Source organism: Amborella trichopoda, chromosome 12 (genome assembly GCF_054954075.1).
Source record: "Amborella trichopoda isolate Santa Cruz 75 chromosome 12, AtrichopodaSantaCruz75HAP2 v2.0, whole genome shotgun sequence".
Taxonomy (NCBI): Eukaryota; Viridiplantae; Streptophyta; class Magnoliopsida; order Amborellales; family Amborellaceae; genus Amborella; species Amborella trichopoda.
Window position 1 is genome coordinate 16,326,400 of NC_142347.1, and position 20,083 is coordinate 16,346,482.

At 37.5% G+C, this 20,083-nt stretch overlaps 1 protein-coding gene across 30 annotated transcripts in view; it reads left to right on the forward strand.

Moving 5' to 3' along the window:
* REV1 (DNA-directed DNA polymerase) overlaps window positions 1-11,629 on the forward strand; it is a 52,214-nt gene extending 40,585 nt beyond the window's left edge. For 13 of the 30 annotated variants that reach the window (XR_016046335.1, XR_016046336.1, XR_002281783.2 and 10 more), the window contains 4 exons: window positions 3,283-3,875; window positions 6,502-6,562; window positions 9,176-9,269; window positions 11,274-11,629. Coding sequence is in view for 8 of the 30 variants with exons in the window: in XM_020670269.2 (XP_020525928.1) it covers window positions 3,283-3,875; window positions 9,176-9,269; window positions 11,274-11,303 (717 nt within the window). In the remaining 22 variants the exon portion in view is untranslated. Of the gene's footprint in view, window positions 1-3,282; window positions 3,876-6,501; window positions 6,563-6,648; window positions 6,705-6,790; window positions 7,193-9,175; window positions 9,270-11,273 lie in introns of those variants that run through there. The other 17 variants (XR_016046337.1, XR_016046329.1, XM_020670269.2 and 14 more) reach the window with 5 other exon arrangements.
* The last annotated feature ends 8,454 nt before the right edge of the window (window positions 11,630-20,083 follow it).

A 20,083-nucleotide genomic window follows, 5' to 3' on the forward strand; every position in this document is an offset into this window, starting at 1 on the left:
ATCATTTTTCCACAGAATTGCAAATTGTAGAAGGAGAGATAATGTCATCTCACAAATCAAATCGGGCAACCAGACCATTATGGAGCCTCACCAGGTGGAAGCAACCATCTTCGAATACGTCAACCATTTGTAGCCAGCAACATACCCAAACCAAGAATGTCTGATCTTTCCTTCAAAACCATCCCCATAGATAGAGCCTCTTCGCTAGAACGCCTCTTCTTTGAAGCGGAAATTGTGAGGGTCATCTCAGACTTGGGCCAATATAGAGCCTCGGGACCTGATGGCTTCCCAATAGCCATGTTCAAGCACTTTTGGAGACCATGCACCCTGACTTCATCGCTTTCTTCCATGAATTTCACGAGTGGGGCATCGTGCACAACGCTATGAATGCAAATTTTATTGCACGCATACCAAAAATCGAGGGCGCCGAGGAAATCAAAGATTTTAGACCCAATAGCCTCATAAATAGCTTATATAAGGTTCTGGCTACTAGAATGAGGGAGGTAAGGGGTTTTGTCATCTCACAAAACCAATGTGCTTTTGTCAAAGACCGGCAAATGCTTGACGGGGCTCCCATTGCCCATGAATGCATCCACTCTCGTCATGTCGCAAGGGTGCAGGGACTGGTTATAAAACTAGATTTGGAGAAAGCGTATGATCATATTGATTGGTACGTATCGGACGTAATTCTTAAGCGAGTGGGCTTTGGTTGAAAATGTAGGTCATAGATGAGGAATTGTATTTCTATTGCCCAATTCTCAATTTTGATCAATGGACCCCCTAAGGTTTTTTTTTTCATCTTCTAGAGGTCTCTGACAAGAAGACCCCCTCTCACCTTTCCTCTTTGCCATAACCGCCAAAGTTTTCAGCGGGTCCCTGAAAAGAATGTATAACCATAGACTGTTGGATGGATTCAAAGTTGGCAATGGGAGCCTCATTATCTCCCACCTCCAATATGCCGACGACACTCTTGTATTTTGTGATGCTTCTGAGCAGCAAGTCCAACCCCTTTCCTTGTTTCTCAAAGCCTTCCAGCTAGCTACGGGATTCAAAGTGAACTTGAACAAAACCAAGATGATGGGGGTGGCTATGAACAGCCACCACACTGCTCAGTTTGCATAATCTTGCGCGGGGTAGAGTCTTTGCCTACCTCCTACCTTGGCCTATCTCTATGCTTAGGAAAACCCAAAAAAAACCTATGGGGGCATATCATTGACAAGTTCGACCGCAGATTTGCTAGTTAGAAGGGTCGTTATCTCTCTTCAATTGGGAGAGTGACACTCATTAAGGCAACCTTATCGAATGTTCCCATTTCACAAATGCCCCAATTTCACATCCCGGCCTCAATCGTGGTCCGACTAGAGCAACTAATGAGAAATTTCCTTTGGTCGGGGGGTGGCACAACCAACAAATATCATCTAGTTGCTTGGGAGAAGGTGTGCAGGCTGAAAGTCACGGGTGGCTTGGGAATCTTGAGTATAAGAGACTCCAATACTACACTATTATCCAAATGGTGGTGGAGCAGGAGCTCGAGCGGTACTCGCTTCATCCCATCAAGGGATCTCGATCCCTAAGTATTGGGGTCTCCATCCACTCCTTCAAATTGTCTACTTTTGTGGTTCTTGATCTAAAAGATGACCATAGTGACAATTTTTTCCTTGAGACACTCTGGTGAAATACTTTCGCCTGTGAAAATTCTGAAACCAGATGGACCACAGGGTGGCTGATACCGTAGCCTTCCATAGCATTGTCCTTTGTTTAGGCCACGAAAGGATCGCTTATGGGGAACGCCCTAGCATGAACATATAACATAGATTCAGGATTCTTGAAAAGATGTGGCAAAATTTTACGCTGGCTGCCTACCTAACACAACTATCCTCCTTTACTCGGCCTTGGGACTGGCATGACTGGCATGGGGACGGCCAAGGCGCAGTTGTATGATTGCATAGTTGTCTTTGGTAAATTACTGGCAGTCAATACTTATCTTATTGCATTGATTCATAGATTTGTAAATTTATAAACTTATTGCCATCTGGTCCTAAAGCCTTTCCTATTTATTGTGTTAATTTGATATTATTCTAAAGTGTATTGTATTGATGGGATATTTCATATATTGTGTTTTTCTCTTCATTTTTGTTTTAAATCTGTAATTTATAATAAGAACTCTTTTCTTGAATTTTGTAATGTTTTGTGTCATTTCATGCATTTATTGTATTTCACTTTAAATATTCTTTAAAAATCTTTTCCTTTATTTTAATTATTAATTTTTTATACATTATACAGTAATGTAATTGGTTACTTTTATTAATATAAAAGGAGTTCCATGCTGGTCATTCTAGACCATCACACCACTCTCCTCTCTGTCTCTCTCTCTCTGTCTCTCTTCCTCATGCCTCTCACTCTCTTTTTCTCTTTCTTCTTCTTTCTCTTTCCCACTTTTACTATTTTCTAATCTCTTACTTTTACTTTTCCCTCCTTTTTCTCTTCTTTAATTTTCCCTAGATTATTTTGAACTATGCCTAGGCAGGCAGGGTGGTCGCTTTTGCCAAAGGGGCCTATTTTTTGTTTCCTTTGAATTTCTGCAAATGGACTATGTATAACCTGGTGCCCTACCTTTCTTGTACTTTGTGCCATACCAGAACGTTCTTGATGTCCTCTTCTTCATGTCACTATGGGTAACAAATGAGTTTTCTTGAATGGACAAAATATTCTCAATGGATATGAGATGTTTGGTCTACGGATACTAGAAAAAGTTTAGGGCTCCCACAAATTACTGATGTGCACCTTCATCTTTTAGAATTCCGCATTCATCTTTCTTTAAATTTATATAAGCTTTTAGAGAGGGTTGCATAGGCATAGGATCTCACAAACTGGAGTTCCAACAAATTTCTAGCATAATGTTTAACATATAGAGGACTCTTAGGGAGTCCTCAACAAATTTCTATCATAATGTTTGTTATGAAATTCCATCTTTCAATTGAATAAAGCTTTATACCATTTTTACTCTGCCTAGCAGCATATGTTTACCGCACCCAAGTTGTCTGTTGTAGTTTCTGTTTAATTAGGTCAACATCATTTTCTTTGAAAATTTGTTTGAACACCTTACATAATTACCCTGTAGTACTTATTACTCTAGAGTACTGATCTGTTTTTTTACCATTTCCAGTTCTTTCCATCATATAATAATTTTCATCTGTTAGTCATCTTTCGCTTTGTGATTCATGCATGCTTGTGCTGGCTGTTTCGACGTACATGCTGATCATGGATGATCTATTTTGATAGGTAGAAATAGAAAACCTTGAGAGGATCGAAGCAGCCTCCATTTCTCCCACTGGAGACATAAATATGCATGCTACCATCATGAAGGGGAACATGGCAGATGTGATGCCTGCATCTACACGTAAAGTCGCCAGATCAGTTATACGAGATTTGCCCGATAATTTACACCATGATATTCTTGATTCACTTCCTGTGCATTTTCAAAAATCTGGTGATTCTATTTTAGTTTGCGAGAATGTTTGCCCTGGTGAAATATTCAAGTCAGACACTACTGAAAGCTCTAGGGGAAGGATGGGTAGTGTTGTTAATATACATATGTGGAAAGGGAATCCTCCGTCTTGGATTTCGAAGTTTAAGCATAGCAACTTCTTAATATTAAATCTTTTGGCAGAATATTACAGCATGTTTGGCGAACCTGGCCTGCTGTCCAATACTCTGCAACGTCTCTTATCGGCCCAAGCTCTAGATCTTGATGCTGGGAATAATGAATGGGATAAGGCTCTATCAAGTTGTTGTGAGCTTCTTACACAGTACATTGAGCTAAAAATTAAATCAGACATGGAGGAGATATTTATTTGCTTTCGGCTTCTGAAAAGGTCCGAATTTTGAACATGTTGTCTTTCTTCCCTTAATGCTACATCTCGTTATAAGATTGATTTTGCATTTATACTGATCAGCACATGCAAGGTTACTGTTCTCTTGCTTTGTTTTAGTTCATATTATGCAGCATCTACTAGCCCATCATGTGCCTCATTTCTTTGCTGGATATGAGTTTTGGATTCCTGTAATTTTTCCTGGAACATTGATAGTTCTCATCGTACAGATACATGCTTCAAGAATAGTTACCTCATGTATGACTGTGTTATGGAATTCTACGGTAAATATCATGGTTTGGGGACCATGAGTCTTAAATCAGGGTTTATCATAAACTGCCATAATCTAATGAGGTGTTGGCCTGGTCAAATTAGTTGGTTTGCACTTGGCTTGATCAATTTCTGATTAAAGGGAATCCGGAAATCTCTATTATATATGTACACACCCAGATATGTATGTTGCTATGCATTAACACAATATATGCATGCATGCATGCAATGCTTGCAACTATGTATGTCATGCATGCTTGCATGTACATGTTTTTTAATTTATAATGCACATATAAATGTATCTTCATAATGCAGAAATGTATGTACATATGGATGGATAGATGTATACATCGACACACACACACGCACACATAAACTTCACGTCATTGTAGCCAAGTTGGTTTACTCATATTTTGTAATACAAATCCCTGTGAAGTCTATCATATTACTTGAGTCCTTAAATATAAATCTCATAAACAAACTAGTAACTACATTTCTACTCCAAAATGCAATTGGGGATGGCATCAGTAAGCTGTTTACCAGTTTACAATATGCCTGTAGTTAATTTGAAACTGAAGCCCCCAAATCCCCCACTCTAAATTTTATCTATTTTAATTTCTTCCCTCTCTACCAGTCAATCCTATGTCACAGGTGTTTCTTTGGGAACTTGAGAGTCTATTTCATTCCTGATTGTCATCCCTGTGGATTTCCTTGTATGCCCATGAGTCATTTCTCTTGCTCTCTTAACAATGCCCCTTCCTACTCTCTCTCTCTCTCTCTCTCTCTCTCTCTCTCTCTCTCTCTCTCTCTCTCTCTCTCTCGTAAGTCCAGGTTTCTCCTGGTACAGCCCAGAATTTGGTGTTTTGGGGCGACTAGTCCTGGAACCAGCCTAGAATTTGCAAATTTATGCATGAACAGAGATGCATTATAATTGAGATGCTCACCTCTCTAGACTATTCTTAGCTTAGTTTTTTGGATGCAATCGAGTTGTTTACCTTTTCAAAGGGAGGGGCAACATCCTTCTATAAGAGTGAACAAGTGTGCAGTAATATAGGATGTGTAGAAAGATCAAAATGGCTTCCGGGATTTTTCGTAAGGGGTAGCTAATTTATAGCTTTTGTGATTTCACTTTTTGGGTCTTTTCCTCAGACTAACTTATCATAGGTTGCACAGCAGTGGAAGGAATAGACCTCCACTGTCCTAGAGAAGGTCAGCATCATTTACCTTTTGATATCATATCTGCCTCCCATGTCATCATTGTGCCTGGAGCCTCTAAACTGCATGATCTATGGGCACAGCTATAATGCTACTTCCCACTTTCTTCTGCAACCTCAGCCTTGTCAAGCGATCTCTCTGTTACTCATATGACAAACTGTCCATAAAGAAACAAATATGAAATAGCATAATTAGAGAAACTTGAGAATAAAAAATTCTTCCAGATCGCCCTTGCCTTTGGAGTCGGTTAATATTGGAGGTAAAAATCTTCCTACTGCCTTCATGTTGGTGGCATACTAAACAAATGTATCTTAGATGCTCTCCAGTCATGACCTAAACTTTGCCACAACCACAAGATGCTACCACATGAGTAGTTCATTATCATCATCATCATCCAAGCCTTATTCCAATTATTTGGGGTTGGCTACATGAATCTTATTCCTCCATTCTTCTCTTTCAAGGCCCATAACCTCAATAAGAATAGGTTTAGGATTCATGATAAGATTTGGCAATGTTTTACGTTGGCTGCCTACCTAATGTAAATCACCTCCTTTACACAAGCTTCGGACGGGTTAAGGGAAAGTTTAAGGTCCTCACCCTTATTAGACCACATGAATAGTTGTAAATTTTTTAATTCAATAAGAAATGAAAACTAAAAGAAAGAAAACTCTTTCTGTAAAGTAACTTTCATATTGGGTGTTAGATCTGATACCTTTTGAACCCTTTTCATGGAGATACTAGAGTTGTAAAGAACATGCCAACCATGACTCCAAGAGTGAGAAGTCTGGTCTAAAACACTCCTTCCACTGGTCCAAGTAATCAACTAGTTGAAGCAGTCAAGCTATTCTAGTTAACGACTTGGTTCTCTGGGTTTTTCATCAAAGCCAGTTGTGGTATAGGCCAGTTCTCGTCCTGACAAATTTGCTGTTCTATTTCAATCTGTGTAACATTACAATCTTATTTTTTTGTCTGTAGTACTTGGGAATTGGGATCTATTTAATGGTCTTTATTTTCATAGTATATTCAGTACAGCTTACAGATCCTCAACTCGATGTCTTGAGGATCCTTTTAATGGTCTGTATTTTTATAGTATATTCAGTACATGTTACAGATCCTCAACTCGATGTCTTGAATATTGACATAGGTTTTTTGGAAAGTCGAGTTTTCTCACAGAAGTATACAACAGAGTCCTTCCTTTTCTGCAGGTATGCTACCTATATTCCTGCAAATTTCTCTTTTTTTGTATATTTCAATTTGATTTTCGCTATTTGACTTTTTTATCTGTTTATAGGTGTCTTAGAAGTTGCACTTTTCTTCTTACTATACAGAGCTAGAGGTTAGCAGCATGTAAATTTCCATTTATCTGCTGGTTGTTAAGTAATATCTATTTTAAAAAGGAAAGTACTCTGTGCTAACACTTGTATTTTCTACAGTTACCTATCACCTCCCCAAGTGTCAGATGTCAACAAAGGACACTTTGGGACTGCCATTCAACCATGTGAAAAGTCCATCAAAAATTTAAACCGAGGACTGAGACGCCTCAACCATCCCTTGTTGACATATGATGGTTGCAAAGATGTTAGGAAATTGTGGGAGATGCAAGTGCTACCATTGTTTGTAAACCTTATTTAGAAATGGCAATGAGAGGGGTTTCCTTTACCTTTATATTGAGAAGATTTTATCAGAGATCCCATCTGGGAAACAGATTATTCTGAACCTTATGCATCAAATCATGCCGAAAAATATTAAATTGTCTTTGGCTCTCAGCTTTTGGCAAAGAGAATGTCGTGAAAAGTTGATCTGGTCAGAGAGGCCAATAACAACAGAAAAAGCAGGTCAAATTCCACTCTTAGAATAAATTTGAGGGCCATTCATCTAACATTAGTTTTCAAATTGGTAAAATTTTAAGAATCTCCGTAAAGGATAGTGGGCTTATGGCCTAGATTGAAAATATTTCTAAAATGCAGCAAGTTGATTCCGAACTCACTCGAATCGACTTCTTTCACTATTCTCCATGAAGGCTTGGCTAATTCTCTGACTCAATTTCGGCTATGCCGAGTCCCAATCAGAGTTGGTCTCTCTAACCTGTCTCTAGATCTAATTCCCACTCAAACCTATAAATCATAGAAGATCTGAACACACATTGAATGCCTTGCGGAGGTTTGAAGGACAATTTTGCTGAAATTTCTGAAGAGGCTTCAATCCTCTTGTGACAGATTTACTGTTTTCCTTGGTTAAGGCATTCTTATGATTTATCTACCCAAGGTTCATACCATCAGAATGGTCCATGGAAGAGGCTTAACTTCATTGGCTCCAAATAGTCTTTGGGCTGCTGAGACTTGTTCCTCTATTGTAATGATGATCATAGGGGTGGCATATAACAAAATAGGGACTATTCCTCCTTTTGTGCTTGGCTATCTCTAGTGAGAGAGAAAACCCACCAGTGGCGAGTTGGATGACGAACACAAATTTCCTTACTTAGATCTCCAGCCTAGCATACCTTTTCATGCTGAGAAAGTCCCAGTTGATCACAACATAAAACTATTGGACTTCTTAGCTTGCTGCTGCCCTTATGGGCGAGCCAAAGAGTATAGCCATCATCTCCTCAAATATTCGTCATTGTCTCCTTACTTACCATGTTATTGAAATAGTCATGAATCAGGTAAGTTTTTCATTCTATGTGATTTTGGGGGAGAAGCTAGCTTAGGGGATGCCATTCTCAAGTGACTGGGGATTGCTAATAGTGCCCAAACTATGCCACTCTTGGCCAATCATTTTCTCATAGAAGGACCATAGTATTTTGGTCGAATGTAAATTGTGATGGTAATGTGATTGACTGAAGTTCTCAAGGTTAAGTGGGCCATGCTTTGACTCACTTCTAATTATCTTAGATGCCTTCAAATGACACTGTTGCATATAATTTGTGAGGGAATGCTGTTGCGAATAGGGGTGACCTAGAGCACAGCAGTGTCCAGTTCTCAGTGCAACCTTGGACCAGCTGTAAGTTTGGTAGTATTTATAACATTGACTAGCAAGTATCATGTGTCCCGTATGGTGTAAGACTAGCTTACCAACATTTTGTGGTTACTTTAGTGGTGCACTTCCCTACCTCTTAAAATTCTTCATTACCCTCGGGGAATGTCCGTTTCAAATTTCACTTACACAATGTCCTATATAACACAGTATTACTGTCAGAAAACAAATTAAATACTGAATTGCCAAAGCAGGAGAAATCATTGGTTTCAGGATTTCAGGAAAATTATTCGAGAGTTTTCATGAACACTCGAGAAATTTTGTATAAGACTTTTGATTCCTCCTCAAAAATCATTTCCCACATTAGAACGATCGAAATTGAATGAGGGTTATTAAGAATATCTTTCTGGTACATGATTTTCCTAATATGTATTTTTTCCTAGTTGTTGCTGTGATTCTTTCTTATAGAAAATTTTATATTAATGCAGTGAAGCTTAGGCTATGGAAGAAACTTTGTTACTTAAATCTGCACTGTGGCTCAAATATTGATCAAATTTTCTTGGAGCTAATATCCTACATCCATTCCTTTCCTTGAGCTCTCCTCAGTTTGTACGGATTATTTTATGGCTCTATTCTTTAAAGAAATTTATTTGGTCATAAATTATCTTGTGCGTGTTATTGACTTGAGGATAGAGCCAGTTGCACGCTTGTGGATCCTTTTTCAAACAGGGCTTGTCCTTTTCCTTTATTTTTCTCCATGTTCTCAAACAAGTTTGTTGTTTATAGATGGTTATCTTGTCTCTCTATTTCTTGGTAAGACTGCTTTTCACTTTGAATCTGTGTAGGCATCTGCTGGTGAAAATTATGGAGGGAACTTATTACTTTGACATGCCATTGGAATGGGCCGCAGATAATATCCTCATTCTATTTCTGAGAAAGGTTTGTAGAGTTCGCCACTGCTGATATTTTTGGGTAATATTTGAAAGGCTGTTTTCTGATGTTTATTTGGATAGTGGAAAGATTGTGCTTGCACCGGCTTGCACAGGCAACTTGTTCATGCCCAGCCTTTAGCCAGAATAGTTCAGACACATGCATATGCAAATATACATGCACTTATCAATCATCCATGAATAGTTTAGCACCGTGCTCAAGCACACATGCATTTGCTTTATTGCCAGAGAATAGAAGTTCTTTTTGCAGTTGCGAAAACTTGGTGAGTCAAGTCAACTCATCCAGTGGCCTGGTTGTATAAATTACAAACTCGAAACGTGCCTGTGTTTTCCCTGTTATTATGATTATTATTATTATTGGGTTTATTTGGCCAACAAGTTGTCTCTTCTAATTTGGCAGCATTATAGCATGGTCTGTTGGGAGCTAGATTTAATTCCATAATTGCTACATTATTTTTTAAAGGGAAACTATCGTATATATTCAATTTTGTCCAGAAAATTATAGGAATACCAAAATCTCAAATTTTTTACACTGATTCCCATATTTCCATCTTTTTCTTTGATATTCCTTTTCTGCTCCCCCCACCCCCAAAACACACAAAACACAAAAAAACGGATCTAGCAGGTTGATGGCTGTGCCCTCACCCTCCTGGGCCTCCATTTGGGGTGTCAGCTGGTCGGGTTTGGTTCGGATCAACCTCGACCCAGCTACATCCCACCCAAACCCGATCAAGACCGAGACCGAGGTCGAAAATTAAAAAAAAAATAAAAACTTCATTTTATATATTAGTAAATTTATAACTTATACTTTTAACATATTTTTTGCTGGACTTGGGTCACCTCCGACCCGAGCCGATAGGTCCATGCTGGACTTGAACTCAGACTCCGATGGACATGAACCCAGTTTCGGTCGACCCAACTCGATTGCCACTCCTAGCCTCAATGAGGGCAAGGGTGCCTTAGGCGCCGTCACAGACCACAGCCATGAACTTAACAAGTCTATGGTGGGGCCCAAAAGTTCTTGGGACTCCAAGAGGGTGTGGGTTGCCTTAGGCACTGTCATGGACCTGTTAAGTCCATGGAAAAACCATCATGGACTTAAGACATCTCTAGCAGTGCCCTCAACCTCCTAGGCCAGTGTGGGGTTCCTTACTATCACGAACCTATTACGTTTGTGACAACTGCTATAGACCTAATAGGTCTGTGGCAGTGCGCTTGCCCTCCTGGGCCTCTAAGAGGATGCAGGATGGCTCAGGCACCATCATGGACCTGTTAGGTATGTGACGAAACTACCATGAACCGATTAAGTCCGTGGTGGTGCCCTTACCCTCGTGTGGGTGCCATGGCGAAACTGAGGGGTGCCTTAGGCATTGTCACAAACCTGTTAGTTCCATGACAGGGTAGAAAAGGAATCGTCGTCATCATCATCCAAGCTTTATCCCAATTATTTGAGGTCGGTTAGGGGTAGGAAAGGAATGTTTTTTTAGAAAAGGAAAATGGGTATGAGTGTAAAAGAATTGGGATTTTCATATTCGTGTATTTTACTAGCATGTATATGATAGTTTTCCATTTTAAATTTCACACAGAAACTTGCCGAGTTTGCGTTTTGCTTCAGCAAGTTGATTAGTTTTTTGGTAGTGATTGTCAGCCACCCCATTCAAGTTTTTATACAATTATCGAGAATCAACAAGGATCCGTGATCCACAATGATACTGATATTGAACTTTCACATTGCATGAATGGACATGTGGACTAAAATAATTGTGGAAAGTAATTATCCAGTGTGATGCATATGTATGTATACTTGCATATTCATGGAAAGCTTGCATAAACTGCCCTATTAAATACCTGATATATGAATGCCTGCAGTGCATGCTAGTGTTTCACATTTACAGACAGATGCTTCTTGGGAAATCTACACATGAATTCATGCATTTACTTGGGTATGGTTTTATGTCAGTAGTAGAGTAGTAATATGTTCTTTTCATTGCAGTTGGGCTTTGTGCAAAGCCTTGATATGTAGAACTCAAGGTTGAGTTCAAGGTTAAAGGTTGATGGTTTCCATCTGTGCGTAGAAGGCCATGTACATCGAGCAAAAACCAGTGTACCTCTCCAAGTAAAGGTGATCTTCAAAGCTGAGGCCGATCTTTTGTTTCCCCAAGGGTTCATATGCTATGTAGAAAATCCTCATTTTACTACAGAAATACATCAATTGCCAGTGAAATTTGTAAAGGATAGAAGAAAATCACCAAAAGCAACTGTGTAAATAGACATCTTTCTCGTCACATGGCAACTTCCAATTTTTGAAGAATGGAACATTTTGTATGGTATGAGTATGGATTTTCTACAGATCTTCGGACTCAATTTGAACTTGGGGTTATGTTGATTTGGAGGAATTCAATTGACACACCCAACTGTACATTGTTGGCACCAAAAATTTGCATATAACTGTTGGGGGACTACTACAAAACCCAAAGGATATAAAAACACTCTTTAACATATTTTTTCCTGACATTCACAACTATTATAATTTCATAGAGACATACAACAACACATGGTTAGTACACGTGCTGCGCAACAGCAGGTTAGATTTTAGGTTTGGAGAGGGATTAAGTTAGGGATTTATGTTTGGTGAGGTATGAAGCTTAGTCTGAGCCTCATATCAATTGTTTTTCTTCTTTAATCTCTGAAAAAGATTAGGAATGAAGTTTTGATGGTCAAAATTTTAGTACCATTGGGTACAATATTTCTTGCTTTATCAAAAGCTCCATTGTTTGATGATCAGTGACGTTTGAATCTATTGATCCTATATCTGCAATTTGAATGATACATCTTGTCTTTCCTATACTTGTTTTCTTCTATTTAAATTGTTAATAAAGAATTAGCATTGAGATATTTGATCCTTGTGGAGTAGCTTGTTTCTTTCCATATGGGATGGATTATATCAAGATGGGGTCTTTGTTTTCATTCGGTGTAACAAGACTCGGCTTAGTTACTCAACCTCGTCCAATGTGCAAGGCGAGTTTTTCCCAAATATGGTTGGTTTGTCTAGTTGGCAACGGACTGGGCTAGGCTGGGCCCTATCTTGGCCCTGCTCCCAATACCGGCCCAGGCCTGACCTGACAGAGCCAAAGGGGCATTGGCCCTATTAGGGCATGGCCTTGTCAGGGCCAAGGCAAATGGAAAAATGAAAAAAAAAATTGAAGAAAATAAAGACAAAAGGGCAGAACCAGGTTGCCCTTGTCTTCGCCCAAGCTCAGGCCTAGCCCCAAGGCCATATTTTGTGATTCAAGCCCTAATATTTTAGGGCCAGCTGACTGGCTAGGCAGGATCACTTGGGCCATTGCCACCCCTATTCCCAAGTTTAAGTTTGTTGTACATGTATGATTGTATAGTATATAGATAAGGAAAAAAGTTTATATAGAGCTGAGGCTTTAAGCAATCAAATTAGAGCTCACCTCAAAGATTTCACTAGAAGAGCTTGTTTTTATGCTCAAATATCTTCAAATTGATCATCTCGATATTAAGATGCATGGATATGAGAAAAAATATAGATTTTGTTTTTTTGAAAATAGCGCATCTTGTAAGACATTTTTGAACTGTAAATTTTAAATAGTTTCAAATTTTCATATATCTGTTTGATCTAACAAATTTTGAAGCTTTAAATTTTATAATTAAAGATAAAAATATATTTTAGAGAAAATATCTCTGTACACCCTAATTTGGTATTCGCTTTCCCAATAGACTCTCCAATTTGAAGGTTGGCATTAATTTATCTAAAAACCTATATCCTAACCCTCTAGCCCTATTAACCCAAAGGTTTTGCTCCTTAAAACATTTTTTTCTGCTCTAAACAAACACACAAAAGACATCCATACCCAACCTCTCCTGTATCGCTCCTCTCTCTCTCACCCTCTCAACACTTCTATCCCAATGGCTCTCTCCCCCAAAGCTTATCTCTCTCAACCCCATGGTCTCCACCCACCAAGCGCACTCAAAGATTAGAGACCCCAAAGATTAACCCCTCTTTCTTAGAGAGAGTTTGTGGGAAAGCAAAAAAAAAATATATCAAATGAGAGAGAGAGAGAGGAGAGAAAAACCCTAAAGAGAGGGGGGAAGGAATATGAAATCTAGAGAAGAGTGAGGAGAGATATAAAATTACATAATTTAGAGAGAGAAAATACAAGAGAGAATAGAGTAGAAGAGCTTATCTTGAGAGAGTATAAGAGAGCAGCAATGTCACGACCCGCCCCCCCCTTTTAACCCCTACTGTACTCAGGGCGACAGAGTGCGGGATCACGATTGGAGGTCGCGAATGTCACTTAAGTGAAAGTGGCTCAGCACGTGTTAGAAATGCGAAATCAAAGCAAACTACGAAAATTAAATAAAAACTCATACATCAAGCACTAAAACTGAATAAATTAAAACCATTAAATTTCATTCAAACTCCAAGATTCTTTACGATGTAGTTCAAGGCTTACAAACCTGACTTTACAGTACATCACATCAAAATAACACAGTGGCCTCACCACCTGAAACCTACTATGCAGAGAGGGATCCCTGACAGGTCTGAAGCTTCAAATGTCTACCGCCAGCACTTTGCTGCTCAACTCCCACAGTCGAGTGCTATCACTCTACACATATGAACGTAAGATGAGTGAGCTATAAGCCCATTAAGTAGATCATGACCTTGTATTCCCGTCTATATGCAGATACATAATAACATAGCCTACGGTTCAGCAGAGATCATACTGGTATAACAGAGTGGAGTCGTACATCAGAATATAAACACTAGCAGTATAAAGAGAGTAAGGTTCAAATACCAGAGCATCGAATATTTCATGAGATAGCAATTACATCATTACTTATCACAGTTCCAGTTAGACACTCATACAAAATATCTAATTCAGACAAGCAGAAAATATAATTATTTACTCCCGAAGTAGAAGCTACATCGATCAGGCTAAGCCAATCCTGTAACGTGGGACTTCTACCCTGACTCAAGAGGGAGAACATTTACAAATGGAGGTCCCATTTCATAATGTCCTCGCTCATGAACACAATCCCCAGCTCACTTTGGGGTTTTTGATAGGTTGTGGCCTTACAAGACACAACCATCTCCTTACGCTTTCAGGCGGGTGGGTGTTACACTACCATTGGAGGCCCCAATGCGTAGTGCCCATAACAATTTGGGGGGCACGACCCTCCCTGTTATTCACAGTCACTCCTTGACTCCATTCCTATCATAGGAGTCGAGGTACAATGTACCTAACTACCAATGGGGGACCCATTGCGTAATGGTCATATCACAGACATCAGTTTTCAGTATAGCAGAATCACAGTTCCAACTACCAATATAAGACTCATTGGGTAGCGGTTTGGGCACATATAACAGTCTTAATATAACAGAATCAGAGTAGCCACTACCAATGGAGGACCCATTGCGTAGTGGTCATGGAACATATAACAGTCTTAATATAACATAATCATAGTAGCCACTACCAATGGAGGACACATTGGTAGCGGTCATAGCACATATAACAATCTTAATATAAAAAAATCAGAGTAGCGACTACCAATTGAGGACCCATTGCGTAGCGGTCATGATACATATAACAGTCTTAATATAACAAACTCAGAGTAGCCACTACCAATGGAGGACCCATTGCGTAGCATTCATGGCACATTTAAGAGTTTGTTATAATAGAATCACATATATTAATCAGTGCCACCGTATGACAGTATCATATTTTCAGTATCGCAGTATTATATTTTCAGTATCACAGTATCATATTTCTCTGCAATTTTAGACAGTGACATCTAGCCATATAAAGGGCCATAATGCTTGATCCATTTAAAATTCAGAAATAGTTCCAAAATCGAATTTTCACTAAACACATGTATCTTTTAAATGGGGGTGGTTTGAAAGCGTTTGGACCCCATTTGGTCCTTCAAAAGCTCATTAGAAAGGAGGCATCCCATCTGAAACCTACTGTACAATTGAGATAGTGATATGTCCCACTGAGCACCATTATAACTTTCAATCCATGAAACATTTTAAAGTGCTTCCAAAACCAAAATTCGATTAAATAAATGTATCTTTCAAACAAGGGCAGTTTGAGAACATTTGGACTCCATTTAATTGTTCAAAAGTTCATGACAACCCAAGTAATGGTTTTGGATTTTACGAAATCTGTCTATTGTAACATATCTCTGTAAATAATTGTATAACTCTCAATTTAAGAAGAAATTCGAAATGTGTTCAACATGTGATTTCAAGCATACTCATAAATCTTTCAAATGGAAGTGGTTTTGAAGAAAACAGACTCCATTTGGTCAATCAAAATTTGTGACCACAGAGACATCAGTTTTGTACTTTTACTAAATTTGTTAACAATGACCTACTTGCACATTTTGAAGTATAACTCTTCATGGATAAAGAATTTGAGCAAAATTCAAACATAAATATTTTAGTAGACACATATATTTTTCCAATGGTAGAGGGTTGAGGTCAATTGGACCTCATTTGATAGGTCAAAAGTAGATTACAAAAACATAGAACCTTCTTAGAAATTGCAACACAGTCACATCATCAGTCAACATGACAATCAATTAGCCTCTAATTTTGCTAATTCTTATCATAAACATTTTTCATTTTCCATTAGATACAAAAAAACACATAATCATAGACTTGATACCCATTTCTAAGAAAAACAAGGAAGATTTGATACCCATTTTGGTCATGCAAAGGCCAGCTAAATTGCTGGAATTTACAATATAGTAGTATGCATATGCATCCATAAATCATACCACTACTTATGCAAATTATCATGCTTGATTCATGTCTAATCCATGCCTAAGGACCTACAAGGTAGATGATCGACTTACCTTAGGTCTATTGTGCCTCAAAATCTTCTCCCACAGTGTAACAATCATAAACTTTAAAAAAAAAAAGAAAAAAGAAGAAACTTTTAATAAGTGATGGTCCATATGAGCATGATGGTCCTTAGGGACCATAACAACTTTCAAACGCTTTTGATTTAAGTTTTTTTGCTGCTTTGCCACGTTCTTTAGTGGACGTGGGCTTTAAACGATCAGGTGTAATATAATTGTTACACCTCATGTATGAGGTGTAACTTCATAAGATAAAATAATAAGGTGTCTTAAGAATTTAAATAGGAGAGGCGAGGACTCCCACCCTAGAAAATTTTTGAGATCTTTCTCTCTCTAGTTGAAACGCAGTGAGCTCCTCTCTCTAGTCGAATTTTTATCGGAAGCTCTCTCTCAAATATTTTAGGTAAGTGACTTCATTATCTTGAAAAATAGTCTGTTCTTTTTAAAAATGAAATGAAATAATTACTTCTGCTTATTATCATGAATTTTAGGCGCGATAAATTTTATGCGCAAGTGACCTCATTATTTTGAAAAATAATCTATTTTATAAAATGATGATATTTTGTCTATGTTAGAACTTTTAAATGCTGTAAATTCTTAGAAATAAATTTATTTATTTTTCTTGTCTATTGTTAAAGAATTTTAGATACTGTAAAATTACTAAAAATAAATGTGATATTTCTTCTTTTAGTAAAATTGTGAGATTTCTTTCTACTGTTTTTTAATATTTAGACATTGTAAATTTCATGTGCAAATGACTACCTTATTATTGAAAAACTGATATTTTTGCAATTGATTATAGCATTGTCTGTGAAATATTTATTTGCGAATTGACATCCCATAAATTGTGATGATTCCGTATTCTTGAATTTATATAAGAGTTTTTTCTATACATATTAGATTGGCAATTATGCTAGAATGTCTTTACGAACTGCTACCATTCTGAATTTGAGCCCAAAATATTTGACTGGGTATTTTTGAAATGTTATTGAAGGTGACTGTTATTAATGGTTTCAGTGAAATTCATATTAATAATTTCAGTGATATGTTGAGTACATGATATTGTTGTTTTCGAATATTTAAAGAGATTTAGAAATACTTTAAGTATGCAAGTGAACTCATCCAGTTCGCCGGTGAGGTATAAGTGGATCTATCTGGGACGCCGGCAGGGATTAAGTGTACTCATCCGATACACCGGTGAGTTATAAGTGGACTTGCACGGATTAAGTGGACATATCTGAGACGCCGATAGGGATTAAGTGGACCCATCAGGATGCTGATGGGGTATATAGGTGACCTATTTGGGACGACAGTAAGGTATTTTGTGAAATGTTTTGAATTATGCACTGCCGTTAAAATGTTATACGTATTTCAATTATTTGAATTATACTTAATTATGCATTTATGAAAGTGAAAATTGTTGATGCATTTTTGTTAATAGATCTCCTTTTTGAAAATATTGATATCTTTCAAACATGATTACTTTTAGGATTATGATGATCACTTACTGAGTAACGAAACTCATCAAATTATGGTAAACATTTTTTCAAGATAACTGCGGTTTCATTTTGAGTGCTCGTCAGAATTAACTCAGAAAGATATTGTAGTTGTGCTTAAACTTTCTTTTATTACTTTGTAAGATTTCACCATTGTAAATTTGTCCTAAAAAGAGATGTATATATGTTTTGACTGTCACATCTCAAGAATATCAATATCGTAAATTCTTGAGGCGTGACAAATATGGTATCAGAGCAAAATATCCTTATCTTTTTCAATAATCAGGTACACAAATTTGGAGGACTAAATTTCTTTAAGGGGGGAAGAATGTAACAATCCTCAACATTCAAAAAAAAAATAAAAATAAAAAAATAAAGTTTTAATAAGTGATGGTCCATATGAGCATAATGGTCTTTAGGGACCATCACTACTTTCAAAAGCTTTTGGTTTAAGTTTTTTTCCTGCTTTGCCACGTCCTTTAGTGGACGTGGGCTTTAAATGTTCAGGTGTAATATAATTGTTACACCTCATGTATGAGGTGGAACTTAATAGAATAAAATAATAAGGTGTATTAAGAATTTAAATAGGAGAGGCAAGGACTCCCACCCTAGAAAATTTTTGAGACCTTTCTCTCTCTAGTCGAAACGCAGTGAGCTCCTCTCTCTAGCCGAAATTTTATCGGAAGCTCCCTCTCAAATATTTTAGGTAAGTGACTTCATTATCTTGAAAAATAATCCGTTCTTTTTAAAAATGAAATGAAATAATTACTTCTGCTTATTATCATGAATTTTAGGCGCGATAAATTTTATGCGCAAGTGACCTCATTATTTTGAAAAATAATCTTTTTTATAAAATTATGATATTTTATCTATGTTAGAAATTTAAATGCTGTAAATTCTTAGAAATAAACTTATTTATTTTTCTTGTCTATTATTAGAGAATTTTAGATACTGTAAAAATTATTAAAAATAAATGTGATATTTCTGCTTTTAGTAAAATTATGAGATTTCTTTCTACTGTTTTTTAATATTTAGACATTGTAAATTTCATGTGCAAATTATTGCCTTATTATTTGAAAACTGATATTTTTGCAATTGATTATAGCATTGTTTGTGAAATATTTATTTGCAAATTGACATCCCATAAATTGTGATGATTCTGTATTCTTGAATTTCTATAAGGGTTTTTTCTATACATATTAGATTGGCAATTATGCTAGAATGTCTTTACGAACTGCTACCTTTCTGAATTTGAGCCCAAAATATTTGATTGGGTATTTTTGAAATGTTATTGAAAGTGACTGTTACTAATGGTTTCAGTGAAATTCATATTAATAATTTCAGTGATATGTTGAGTACATGATATTGCTGCTTTTGAATGTTTAAAGAGATTTAGAAATACTTTAAGTATGCAAGTGGACTCATCCGATTCGCCAGTGAGGTGTAAGTGGACCTATCTGGGACACTGGTAGGGATTAAGTGGACTCATCCGGTACGCCGGTGAGGTATAAGTGAACTAGCACGGATTAAGTGGACCTATCTGGGACGCCGATAGGGATTAAGTGGACCCATCAGGATGCTGATGGGGTGTATAGGTGACCTACTTGGGACGCCAATAGGGGTTTGTGAATGTTTTGAATTATGCATTGTCGTTAAAATGCTATACGCATTTCAATTATTCGAATTATACTTAATTATGCATTTCTGAAAATGAAACTGTTGATGCATTTTTGTTAATAGATCTCCTTTTCGAAAATATTGATATCTTTGAACCATGATTATTTTTAAGATTATGATGATCACTTACTGAGTAACCAAACTCATCAAATTATGGTAAACATTTTTTCAGGATAACTGCAGTTTCATTTTGAGTGCTCGTTAGGATCAACTCTGAAAGATATTGTAGTTGTGCTTAAATGTTCTTTTGTTACTTTGTAAGATTTCACCATTGTAAATTTGTCCTGAAAAGAGATGTAATATGTTTTGACTGTCATATCTCAGGAATATCAGTATTGTAAATTCTTGGGGCGTGACACACAGTCTCCTCCTTCAAGCTTCTGACAAGGATCTTCAATGGTGAACACTAGCTAACAAAAGGGGCTCTAAATTGAAAGGCTCTAGAGAGAGAGGGTGAAGTGAATGGTATGTGGGAGAAGGACTTACGTATTCCCTTGGTGGGAGGTGGTAGCCCAAGTGTTGCCAAGTGGCATATACCACACATGCTACTGGACAAGTGGCAATGTGTAGCAGCATGCACTCAGCAGGTTGCAGTCACTGTTCATGCACGACAGTGTCACGCATGGCGCTACACGCACGGTGCTAGTCCATTTGCTCCATCTTACTGCTGTGTGTGAATTTTCCGTCTTCTCCTTACACTCGCGGCGTTGCCTCTCTCTTTCTCTTCATGCACGGC